Here is a 13434-nt window from a genome sequence, read left to right as displayed (position 1 = left end):
CGTAGCTTCTTCGGGCTGTGGGGCTCCGTGGCAAACCCGGCCACCAGGCGCTCGCTGTCGGGCCCCCCGTCTGGGCCTGGCTCCAGACGGGGGCCCCGGGCTTCCTCCGGGCAGGGTCTCTCCTTTCCTTTCCCTCTTTTTCATGAAGTCGTTTTGAACCATTCTTAGTCTGGCCCCTCGCCTGAGACCAATTTATCTTGAGAGACCCTACCAGGAACACTAGGCTTCAGACAACACACCTCTCAGGTTCATAGGGACACACAAACCTCTCCACCGCGGTAAGGTGATGTTTCCGGAGAGGAACCACCACATACTTTAATTGTGAAACTGTCCGCACTGCTGTGGGGAGAGAAACTAAATAATTGATTTGTGATGAGTTTACCTATTTTAGCGTAGTATTCATTGATGTACTCATTGTAAGCCATCTCCATCAGGCCATGGCCTAGGTTGTAGTTGGGGAAGATGAGGAAACAGGACTTCAAGTAACTGTTGACTTTTTTCAGATCCTGGAGATGAAGATAGTGAAGGAATAAATACAAAAATGTCCAAAGGCCACGTCTGATACTGCTGCAGAACAAAAGAAAACCGGTCTATTGCACAATGCTCTTTATCAATTCAGAAGGATTTATTTTTCAATTTATTATGTTCTAAATATGTGGCAGATATGATGAGTCTGACCATAAAATCTAATCTCTAATCTTGACTCCAACTGTAGTGGGAGAATCAGTAGTTGACATTTGACATAAGGGCGTTTCCTCAGAATAAAGAGAGTCAAACTGACCTTATCATGCTCAAAGAGCTGGAGTAGGAAGGTGGCAACAGTTGCAGTGATGCCTATGAAGAGGTTGATGACTATGAGGAACACGTAGGCTGTACTGGGCACCTCGAACCAGAAGGATGCTGGGTACATGATAGGAGTGATTGACCACCTGGAACGAAGAGCACTTATCCTGAGCAAAATTACTGAAGACGTCCAAATCCAAAGCCACTTGCTAATGTTTTTTTCAGAAACATGAAGAGGCAATAATTCAATTTACATTAAGTGACAACCGCCCAGTCTAAAAAGTGAAGATCGAGAAAGTGCCTTTAACCTGCATTGTTTTCTAACAATCAGCAGGGGCGAATCAACTGGTTGGAAAAAGAAGTCTGATTGTATAGAAGTCTATCAGAAAATGACTCTACTTCTCACTTGATTTATTACCTCAGTAAAAACATTTCCCTAGCGAGTGTATGGTTTCAATCTCTAGTTTCAAGTCTTCTTCAATATAGCATGATGTTCATTTAGTCAATTATGATCCGATTATGATTTAGAGCAAATAGAAAAGGGCTCCCTTTTTTGTGCATTGTGTGTGTTTTTGTGCTAAAACACGCTTAAACAGTCGCTGTTCATTTTTTCCGATAAGAACATTAAAAACCTGTTTTTTAAGAGTCAAAACAAGTATCCTAATTCATACCACAATTAATGTCAATTACAGATGCGCCTTGCTCCCTGTCTTTCGTTCTCTTGCTCTCGTTCTTTGGTCAAAGGCGTTCTTTGGTCAAAGGCCTTTCAGCTTTCATATCTATTTATTAGCTGGTTGCCAATTTGATGATCTAGGAATCAAAACTGCTGCACCCATGGGTGTTTATACACAATGAAACTATGGTGGTATGAAGCTGCGCTCCCTTTTCGTTTTCACCATCTGTGCAACTTGAAACTAACAACATTATGGGCACACACTGTATTTATGTCAGCAAAAACATGATAGTGAGCTGAACTTACTATTACTATAACTATATATAGTTAAACTACTATAACAGCAATAAGTCTTAACATGGTCTTTGTTACTATGGATAATCCAATGAATACACTGTAAACACTGCTTTCACAGGGAATATTATTTCAGAAGAAAGTAGTTCAAAAATTACAAATAAACTCATGCACACTGTCTAACTTGCAGAAAACCCAATTTATTAGCAATGTTTTGGTGCTTGACCTTCATCGGGCACATGGTTTGTGACAATAAGAAGCCATCTGAACAATAGAGTGGCTGTAAATCTGCATCCAGTCGACCTCATTCTCCAGGTGCAATAGGAAGTCGTAAATACCAAGCAATTTACTCTATGACAATCACCGATATTATACAGTATATGGAGCTAGAAAAACTTTTGATCCACTCGTCTCGCCCCTGTCTCTTGAAATAAATGTGTGCAGTGTTCTTCTGGTCTGAGTAGAACGTAGTTCATCATCATCATTTCATGGAAGGCTGACTGTCCTCCTTTTATACAATGGTTTAAGAAGGTTATGCTATTTGTTTTTTAAACGTAGGATCTGAGATTCACTTTCAATTAATCACTTCAAAATCCCTTTGGTTCGCCATTTATTGACTCTGTGGAGGACCTATCTATATGGGATAAACATTTGAGTATTAAAAAAATATACTGTAGTCATTCTGGTGAAAGTTTGTGGATTTCTAGAGAGTAACAGAAACTCTTTGGAGAGACAAACTGCTGTTTTAAATGTGTGTGTGTGTGTGTGTGTGTGTGTGTGTGTGTGTGTGTGTGTGTGTGTGTGTGTGTGTGTGTGTGTGTGTGTGTGTGTGTGTGTGTGTGTAGTCAAATGTCTCACCCGTAGAGAAGAAAGAGGGAGAGGACAGCAGGGAAGTTAGTTGGGGAGGTGTAGGCCGGCAGGTCGAACACAAACAGAATAATGACACAGCATGTGGCAGGCACCAGGTAGTTCAGCTGAGGAGGAGAGGAAACATGTTCAGACCTGGACACACACACTATTGTCCAGATGTATTTACAGGATAACAAAACCCATCCACTGCCCTCTTTCTGACAGAATCAGTGACACACATTGTAATATCCTCACCATGTCCCATATGTAGTTAGCCAGCCAGTAGATAACAGGGTCACATCCACTGACAAACTGCAGGTGTTTGGCCTTTGTGGACTTCTCTGCAACCAAGAAAACCACAAAACTGGCTGGCACAAAGGACATGGCCACAATAATGAAGATGGCAATCACCACATCTGTCCCCTGGAGCCTGCAGATACAAGGGAGAGAGAGGAGAGGTGGGGAGAGAGAGAGGAGAAGAGAGAAAAGAGAGGTGGGGAGAGAGAGGAGAAGAGAGAGAAGAGAGGTGGGCAGAGAGAGGAGAAGAGAGAGAAGATAGGTAAGGAGAGAGAGAGGAGAAGAGAAGTGGGGAGAGAGAGGAGAAGAGGAGAGAGGAGAGGAGAGGAGAGAGAGGAGAAGAGAAGTGGGGAGAGAGAGGAGAAGAGAGAGAGGAGAGGTGAGGAGAGAGAGGAGCAGAGAGAGAAGAGAGGTGGGGAAGAGAGAGGAGAAGAGAGACGGGTGTAGAGAGAGGAGAAGAGAGAGAGTAGAGGTTGGGAGAGAGAGGAGAGGTAGCGAGAGAGATCAAGAGAGAGAGAGGAGAGGTGGGGATGAGAGAGAGAGATCAAGAGAGAGAGTTGGGGGAGAGGACAGGTGGGGAGAGAGAGGAGAGGTGGGGAGGGGAGAGAGAGGAAGTGGGGAAAAGGAGGAGGAGAGTTGGGGGGGGAGCGAGGGTGGGAAAAGAGAGGAGAAGAGAGGTGATGAGAGAGTGGAGAAGAGAAGAGAGGAGAAGAGAGGTGATGAGAGAGTGGAGAAGAGAAGAGAGGAGAAGAGAGAGAGGAGAAGATAGGTGGGGAGAGAGTGGAGAAGAGAGAGAGGAGAGGTAGGGAAAGAGAGGAGAGGTGGGGAGAGAGTGGAGAATAGAGGAGAGGAGAAGAGAGAGAGAGGAGAGAGAGAGAGAGAAGAGAGAGGAGAGAGAGAGAGGAGAGAGGAAGAGAGAGAGAGAGAGAGAGAGAGAGGGGAGGGAGAGAGAATGAGGTAGAGGAGAGAAGAGAGTAGGGAAGAGCGAGAAGAAGAGAAGAGGGGAGCAGAGTTGGGGCGAGAGGAGAAAGAGAGGAGGAGAGAAAGGGGAGAGTGGGGGAGAGTGAGAGAAGAGAGTAGGGAGTGGGGGGACCTCGAGAGAGAGGAGGAGGGGGGAGAGAGAGGAAGTGGGGAAAGAGAGGAGAGTTGGGGGAGATGAGAGGTGGGAAAAGAGAGGGAGGAAGTGAGAGAGAAGAAAGAAGAGAGGTTGGTGATGAGAGAGTGGAGATAGGAGAAGAGGCGGAGAAGAGAGAGAGGAGCGAGAGATAGAGAGGAGAGAGGAGAGGATAGAGCGAGACAGGCGAAGTTGGGGAGGGAGAGAGAGGTAAAGGGAGAGAGAGGAGAGGCGGGAGATGGGAGAGAGAGGGAAGCAAAGGAGAAGAGAGAGAGGAGAGTGGGGAGAGAGAGGAGAAGAGGGGAGAGAGTGGAGAGGTGGGGAGAGAGAGGAGAAGAGAGAGAGGAGAGGTAGGGAGAGAGACAAGAGGTGGGGAGAGAGAGGAGAAGAGAGAGAGGAGAGGTGGGGAGAGAGAGGAGAAGAGAGAGACGAGAGGTGGGGAGAGAGAGGAGAGGTGGAGAGAGAGATCAAGAGAGAGAGAGGAGAGGTGGGGAGAGAGAGATCAAGAGAGAGAGGAGAGGGTGGGGAGAGAGAGGAGAGGTGGGAGTGAAGAGGAGAAGAGAGGAGGAGGAGAAGAGGGGGAGAGAGGAGAGGAGAGTTGGGGAGATGACAGGTGGCAGAGAGAGCGGAGAGGTGGGGGGAGAAGAGAGAGAGAGAGAGAGAGAGGAGGAAGAGAAGAGAGCAGAGAGAAGGAGAAGAAGAGGAGAAGAGAGAAGAGGAGAAGTGGGGAGAGAGAGGAGAGTTGGTTGGGAGATTAGCAGGTGGGGAGAGAGAGAGGAGAAGAGGGGAGAGAGTGAGACGGTGGGGATGAGGGAGATAGGTGCGGAGAGAGAGGAGAAGAGAAGAGAGGAGAGGTGGTAGGGAAGAGAGAGAGAGGTGAGGAGAGAGGAGGAGAAGAGAGAGAGGAGAGAGGTGGGCGAGAGAAGAGGAGAAGAGAGAGAAGAGAGGTGGGCAGCATTTGGTGCAGGCAGAGAGGAGGAGAAGAGAGAGAAGAGAGTGCGGATGAGGAGAGAGAGAGAGGAGAAGAGAGAGAAGAGCGGGGGGAGAGAGAGAGAGGAGATGGTGGAGAGAGAGACTCAAGAGAGAAAGAGGAGAGGTGTGAAGAGAGAGAGAGAGAGAGAAGAGAGAGATGAGAAGGGAGAGAGATCAAGAGAGAGAGGAGAGGTCAAGAGAGAGAGGAGAGGTGCGGAAGAGAGGAGAAGTGGGAAGAGAGGCCGGGAGAGAGAGGAGAAGAGAGAGAGGAGAGGTGGGGTCAGAGAGGAGTGGAGAGTGATTAGAGGTGGGAGAAGAAAGGGAGAAGTGGGGGAGAGAGAGGAGAAGAGAGAGAGAGGAGAGGTGGGGAGAGAGAGGAGAAGAGAGTGAGGAGAGGTGGGCAGAGAGAGAAGAGCGAGAGGAGAAGAGAGAGGAGAAGAGAGTGAGGAGAGGTGGGCAGAGAGAGAAGAGCGGAGAGCAGAAGAGAGAGAGGAGAAGAGAGTGAGGAGAGGTGGGCAGAGAGAGAAGAGCGAGAGGAGAAGAAAGTGAGGAGAGGAGAGGAGAGAGAGGAGAGAGAGGAGAAACAATCCAATTAAATATCTGTTTTTATTGGAAGCCAACAGTTAACTTAATTATGGAACTTTTCTAAGCACAAAAAGTACAAAATAAGCCCCAAATAAGGTCCTTTAATTGATCCTTTAAGGCACTAAATAAAAGTGCTGCTGGGCAACTTACAAGTAGTCTAAAGAGAGGCTGGCACTGGTTCGATTCATTGGGTGGTTTGTCAGGGTGAAGCCTGCAAAACACAAATACATAACACAACTTCATTTGTGCAGATGATAAGAACTAAACCACGAGCTGGCCCAAAATTACACACCTTTATTTAACAACACTGTCAATTATATGACATTTAACTGGGGCAAAACTTTTAATAAACATTTCTTTAAATAAATAAAAAAATCTCTTTCCATGTTGTATCCTATGTAATTACCATAGGCAGCAGGGTTGCCCTTGGATGCCGGCAGGTTGGCACGCAGGATGGCGTTGTTGAGGACATTCAGATATGTTGGCATGCTGTGGTAACCTTTGTTGTTGTACAGGACCTGGACACAAGCGATTGCTCTGTCAGTGGTTTTTGTTAATGCATTTGTGAACTTCTTGTCCAGTTCAGCGTGCCGCTTTACCTGAGCTGATCTGCGAACTGCTATCTTACGAACCATTGGAGGTATCTTTCTCCCAAAGGATGATGGGATTGATTTCTGGATGTTCCCCACTGTTAAACCACCATATCTATTGAGAACAAAGTCAGTGAACAAAAACAAAAAACAACAACTAAACTGTCAAAAGAATATACATTTGAATGTTTTGCTTAGGTATTATGGTTTTGCATGTCTACTGCATCACTATGTATTCAAGGCTAAATGTAGATAGAGTGCAGCACATTGACAGTATGAACATGGATGTGTGAGTATGTATTTATAAGTATGAAGCCTACATATTCGGTATATATTTTGGTGGATTGAACAATGAACAACTGATACTACATTTACTAATGCACTATAGCTGCATTTTTGGTTTATTATTAATTATGCATAATTGTATTTTATTTAATTTTCCTTTCTTTAATCTTCTTTAGTCTGTTTAATTGACTTAATTAGGCTTTTAATTTAAAAAAAACAACTTTGCAACATTTAAACTGTAGTTTACAGTATTTAGACAAGACTTTGTTCGGCTGCTTGTGTTAGTGTAGACTAAACTGTGAATAACCTTTCATTGCTTAAACATAATATATTTAATGACCACATCTTTCAATGTCCAGGAATTGTTTTCTTTCTCTAAACTCAACCACCACCAAACTCATTTTGTACATGCCCACTGTATGTAGACTATTATATTAAAAACTGTTGCAGTACAGATGTACTTCAGTTATTTTGTATTGCAATTTAATAGGCCGTGTTGTGCTGACTATTCCGTAATACAGGCTGACCCCGATGACCCCAGGGTTCTGAAGCCTTGCTCCACTGTTTCCTCTGCTCCAATGCCCTTTTCGCATCCGGCCCAAACCACTGGCCGTGCACAACGGGGAGCTTTTGCAGCGTCCGTCTACACTCGTCAGACATCAGCGCCATTCAAGCCACACCTAACGTTGTGTCAAATCCGAAGGCATGAAGTGCTACACCGTTTGTATCAGCAAACTCTCTCCCTTCACGGTCTGGCTGGGACAGTGTGGACTGGGCAAGGATAAACACAGAGAGGGAGTTTCCAATACCAGCCATCAGTGTAGCAACGGCATAAGCCCTTGAAAAAAGCTGTCAGTTACTGTGTCCAGCATTGTGGCCTTGGACATCTTGTGAGATAATTAGTGAGCAGTACTCTGGTCCACAGGAGGCACGTGAACTACGCCAGTGGTTTTCTAACTTATTTAGCCTACACCAAGCCAAAGTCTCAAGTCACACCTGTATTCATATCTGTGTGTTATCTATAAATGTTTATTTTTGTTTACTGGTGAAAATTTTAATTTGACAAACAACTCATTGAACACTCATGAAAGGTTTATTAAAATTACAACAACGCAGCAACATACCCATCTTAAACCAGGCTGTCATTCTCTCTGCTTCATCCTGCCTCTGTCCCCTCCTGGATCCCATGCTGGACCAATGACACCCTCCTATGGACTCACTCTAGCTGGCTTGCTCTGCTCAATCCTCTGGCTCACTAATCAAGTACCTGCTCTCCCTGACCAAGTGACTCCCTGGACTTCTTGCACATTTAGTATTATACAATAAATTCTTCATTGCACCAGCTCCCTGACTCAGTGTTCTGCATTTGGGTTTGAGCAGTTATGCTGCGTAACACAGACAGCTCACAAAAAAAGCAGGTGTGTGGGACTTGCATGTGGGCCTGGAAGAGCAAGTCGAAGAACTGGGTTGCCAACAAGATGAGCAGCTGGTGTGTCATCCAGCACCACCAGAAGGGAAACCTCTGAGCCATCCTTAGCCTCTACACTTGCATTGCAGACTCAGCCACCTGAAAATACAGTACGGGGGATGGATCCTCGCTGGGGCTAAATGCACCTTTACGGACTTGAAACGGAAAGTTTGAGGTCCTCGTTGAATTACATCATCCCCATCCTAACCTAATCCCAGGCATATACCTGAGGATTGGATGGGGGACATGAAGCTCACTCCAATGCTTTAGCAGCTCTATATCAGCTTGTAAAACCTCCATCTCGTGGTGAGAGGGAGCTTGCTCCATGACCTTTTTGCATTCTGGGATACTGTGCTCCTCCCGCTGTATGCACGGTACCAGGACTTCTATGAGTAAGCTTAGTGGGTGAAAGGTCCTTCAAACAGGAGGCCTTCAACCTGAAGTTAAACTCCACAAGAGGCACAGACCAGCATACCAGCAATTCAGATAGGTGTAAGGCTAGTAAATCTGAGCGTAAACTGTGACTAGGCCTAAGGCTGTCAATCAGAACCTCTAGCAGACATATTATCACAAATACAACCAAAAAACAAGTGGCTAGCCAGTCAGGCTAATCATACCTGCTGATAGTCTGTTCACCTAAATTGCAAGTGCAGCCAGATTATCCAAGAGAGAACTGTGGCTGGCCAATCACTACCTAAGGTCTTTAAGCTAGGTTGGAAACATATACATTTTAAATTGGAACACTTGCTGACACCTGACAACGAGTTTGTGCACACCATTAAGTCTTAGGAAAACCACATAGTGAGAAATGTGGTTCCCCTGAAACACACTATTCATGATGAATGTCAGAACCTCTAGCCAGGTTTCCATCCAAATTAGTTGCAAATTTTGTGAAAATCTGCAAATGTGAATGAATGGTAGTTTATATCCTTTACCGTTATGCGATTATTAGGAGTTTGTTAATCGAGATAAGAAGTAGGTGGCATCAATTCTCTTTATTTAAATAGCATGTAAACCTAAATTCGATGAAGAAATGTACAGGTTAAATAAAAATACAAACTTTGTGTTAGAAAGTGTGTATGAATGTATTATTTGCTGCAGTCTAAACTCAGTCTCTGGACCTCATCTTTAGAGCAACATCACATATTCAACTATTAAAACCAAATCAATTCAAATGAAATTCTTCCTCTAAATCATAGGTCTTCAACAGGGGGTCCGTGGAAGTAGTGCAGGGGGGTCGCAACATTGATTGTAGATAAAGCAAATATTTCTTTATAAAATATGTTTGTTTTATAAAACAAAAATATATATTTTTTTTTGCACATTCACATTCATTTTGTGTTATTAGGTTTGTATACTGAAAATATGTTCTGATAATATCTGAGCCAAAGCAACTTAAAAAAACTGTAAGAAACATGTTCATATTTCCATACTGTTAATATTGTATTTAAGGTAAAGACAAAAGTATAATTTTGTCATTAAAAATGGTTCAAAACTTCAGTTATTGTCTGAGTTAGTGAAATGCTCCCACAGCAGTCCTACCTGTGCAGGCGCAGTCTGTCTGATGTGAAGAGCAGATACTCAGAGACGTTCCGGCCTGTGATGTCCACCAGGATGTCACCTGTCACCACCTTCATGAGGGGGGGGGCGTCCTCCCACCCCACTGGAGCAGGAGAAGCCTGTCCCCTGCATCGAACAGGTACAACGCACCGGCTCATGGATGGACAGGGGGAGGGTGGGAGGAGAAGTCACAGGCTCTGAGCAAACATCAAAGAGGTGTCTTTAACTCAATATTATTATTTTTTTCACATTTTGACTTGTCACATTAAAGTTGCAACAGACCACTTCTTTCCCCCTAGTGTTTCCAAGTGTTATTACTGTTGTTGCCGTTGTCACAGAGACAACAGATCACTGTGCTTCCCTCAAACTGCATTGGTTTCTAATTGTGTAACAGAGACTATGATAACATATTTTCTGTAGATTCATCTACTTGTTCATATATTTTAATAGCAGCCTGGCACTAGCAGGGCTAATAGAAAATGAAAGGATTTCTTATCACATTATTTTTATTCATTGATTATTCTATCAATAAATAAAAAAGCATCCGACCAGTTTAAAAAACAAACAAACAAAAGAAATAAATGTGAACTAGTTCAGTTATTGGGACTGTGAGCTTAGTTCAAAATGTGAACTATGACCGTGTACTAGTTGATTTAAATCTGTGTGAACTGAGCTTTGAGCTCGCTCTGGTGACGTGTGAACTTGCACAACACTGTCTGTAACTAGATGACCTGTTGTTGGTGACCATGTTATCTGCAGTGGTGGTGTTGGGAAGTGGGGCTCTTATTTTATTTATTTTGCATGTTTGTTATGAAATTAATAAAATATAAATAAGCAAACATATATTTTTAGTGTAAGATATATTTGCACCTATGAAAGTCTTCACAAGCTTTTTGAGATGGACTTACCATGGACTGTGGTGGGAGGGGCGACTGTGAAGTTCCACAGTCCGTCCTCAAAGCGAGGATCTGGGTCATCGGAGGGTGCTGGTAGAGGAGGTGGAGGTACAAAGTTGGAGAGTGGGACCCCCTGTGTGAAGGAGTCCAGACACATAGAGTCAAAGTAGCGTGAAGCCAAGGTCTTGGAGTTGTTGGCGCTGGGGTTTAGGGTCTGGGCCAGTTGGTCCAGGGTGCTGTTGAAGGGGGTTTTAAGGACACAGGTGGCACCCACACCCGAGGGCAGACGAAGGGTGTTGGTAATCTTCTGTGGGCTGGAGTCTGGTGACATCCTAATCCTGAGAGCGGAGGCCAAATATGCTAAAATTAGATTCTGAACAGGTTATTGAGAGTCACAAAGACAGCATTTCCAAAATGTAATTTTTAAATTTTGACTCTAACAAAACCACTGCTGTGTACTTACATTGTATTTATTTTATAATGATTATTTTTTGATAATAGGTTATTTCAGTGTTTAAGGCCCTGCAAATCCTCACAGCTGTTTTCAGCTGGTCTAATCATTCCTCTGCTGCAGTTGGATATACAGTAACTATACTGGAGATTGAAGTCACAGGACTATGTTTTACATTAGAAGGATTAAGCTAACAGAAGAGTCAGGCAGATGTCAATCACATTCTGTGCAAGCCGACACAGTAAAGCTGTCAAATCAGCCAAAGTAAGTGAAAACATTTAGCATTTTCATCCTGTCTGCAAGCGGTTTGTACAATCAAACTGTTTTGGCTGCCAATGGATATACAGTATTGCAGAATTCTTGTTTTTATTATAAGAAAAAACCAAATTACTGAAGTATCTTATTTCCACATGTAATCAGTCTTTGAAGAAGCAAAACAATCAGTTGCTTGGTTTTGCTGGATATTTATCTCTTCAGTTTCTCCTTTAAGGAGGGTCATAAGTAAAAAGAAAAAAAAATGTCAATATGGGAATCTGTGTGAATGGCTTGATAAACCAAACAGATAAATACATACTTGTTTTAATGCCTTACAGTTTATACTCCAGATAAGACTTCCCATGTGGACTTATGCCCTTTAGAGTAAGCGGATAGGGAGTTGGATAGTTTTAAGGCAATGCCATTTGTTATTTATAGCCATTGAACAAAAGCATGGATTAATAATATAGAGTAGATATTACAATCACATGGTTCTTCCTGTTCATACTGGCCACAAATACATACCTCTCTAAAGGGATTTCAATATAAGTGATCTGTGTAAAATATGTTTCAAAGTTCTCGATTATTATTATTATCTGAGTTAGAAAAATCAAGTGATTATCTTCCAAAGTTAGTCTTTTGAGAACCAAATTTTCTCTTTCCCTCCACTGCAGATCAGCAAGGAACCACTGGAAATTGGTACTAAAAAGACTAAGTTTGGAAGATATCCTCTTGGACCACTGAAGACTCAATTAGGAAACTGTGGCTTAGTGCTTGTATACTAATTTGAAGGTCGGTAGTTCGACCGACCGGCCCCTGCAGTCGAAGTGTCCTTGGGCAAGATACTAAACTCCAAATTGCTTCTGATGGCACAGCCACTTGTGTGTTAGTGTGTGTGAATGTTTATCGCTCCTGATGAGAAGGTGGCGCCTTGTATAGTGCAGTGTATGTGAATGACATCAGCTGACAGGAAGTAGTCATGGACCCAAACTGTTGCCTAGCAATGCAATTTGGTTAAAACGGTCTGTAGGTGTAGTGCAGCTCCTTTAAGGAATAAGCTCAGTGCGTAGTGTGTGTGTAGCAACAGAAAGTGACGGTGTGGCAGCACTCAGAGCAAGCAGAGGCTGGCGACCAGAGTAGAGTAAAGTTAGCATCATACTGTGAGTGTAGCAGTGGATGTACTTTGCTTCCAGAGCACAATCTATGTTGTTCTCTCCGCTGTAATACGAATAATACTGGATATTGTGCTCAGCTATTATTTTAGAATGGTCATTGTGAGCATATTAGCATGCTGGTGTAAGTATTCAGCTGACCAGGTTGAGAGTCATACTTTCCGTCTTCCTTCATTTGAAGCAGTCCTGTTTGGAGATTCTGTTGACATGTTGTTATGACCTTTCCCCAAAAGGTACGACCAACCTTTTGGTCTTCTTTACAAAATCTATCCTCAGCTATAGGCTGCACAATGACATCTCAGTTTGTACGGCACTATCACTGTGAATAAAATAAGTGTAATCTTACCTGTACTGGGATCTGTCTTCGTTAGCGTAGGGGATGAAGTTGCCTCTAGGTTGAGTATAGTTATGATACTGAGATGGAGACAAGATCAGGGGGGGCAAATCTCCTGTAACACAATACAAACAGAATGTTCATCCACCTGTTAGGGCTTGATTTATTTTAAAAGTAGTGCAAAGCATCAACATTTACAATGAAGATCACCAAGCATGTTATTATTGCTAAGAGCCCGTACTGCGGGAAATTAAAAGTTATTAAAACATTAAATTGAGTTAAATAGGTAATTTTATGTTTAAAAATTACGTATTATCCTATTAAATATGTGCTAATTTACATACATTTCCAGAACAGAAATCTGAACATTGGATAAAGCCAGGTTTGAAATGTATCGTTTCATTTGTTGACATATTAAGAGTCAAAGGATTTTACAGATCCTGGATCCTACAGATATTTCCCTCAGGAGGTGGTTGAGGCCCAATTAAAGCTGAAAGGATTGAAACTATTAGACTTAGACAAACAGGATTCCAAATGAATGCTAATATTGCACCGTGTCTGCTAGATGTACTAGCCAAAACTTATACTGTTATGATCCTGGGTTTCCTGCTTCCTGTTTTATTTTGAAAAGTTCACTCCACTTTTGTCATGTTTAGTTTTACTTCCTATGATTGTTTGCTCCTCTCTGATTTAATCCTCCTGTGTGCAATCACTCTGCCCTTGTGTCTTTGCCTGCCTACTCCAACTGTGTCTCGTTCTGGTGATTAGTGTCTGTGTGTATATATACACCTGTCTGTCCCATTGTTCCTTGCTGTATCGTGGTGTTCCCTTGTGTCATCGGTACTTCCTGGTTTGT

At 43.2% G+C, this 13434-nt stretch overlaps 1 protein-coding gene across 1 annotated transcript in view; it reads right to left on the bottom strand.

Annotated features, from left to right (window-relative positions):
• abca2 (ATP-binding cassette, sub-family A (ABC1), member 2) overlaps positions 1-13434 on the bottom strand; it is a 96852-nt gene that overhangs the window by 14302 nt on the left and 69116 nt on the right. The window contains 11 exon segments of the mRNA XM_029440234.1: positions 383-506; positions 782-929; positions 2609-2724; positions 2855-3029; positions 5718-5778; positions 5974-6085; positions 6167-6272; positions 9453-9547; positions 9549-9667; positions 10379-10704; positions 12591-12693. Of these exon segments, the coding sequence (XP_029296094.1) occupies positions 383-506; positions 782-929; positions 2609-2724; positions 2855-3029; positions 5718-5778; positions 5974-6085; positions 6167-6272; positions 9453-9547; positions 9549-9667; positions 10379-10704; positions 12591-12693 (1485 nt within the window).

This window comes from Cottoperca gobio, chromosome 9 (genome assembly GCF_900634415.1).
Source record: "Cottoperca gobio chromosome 9, fCotGob3.1, whole genome shotgun sequence".
Taxonomy (NCBI): Eukaryota; Metazoa; Chordata; class Actinopteri; order Perciformes; family Bovichtidae; genus Cottoperca; species Cottoperca gobio.
This window is presented reverse-complemented; position numbering and strand designations above follow the sequence as displayed.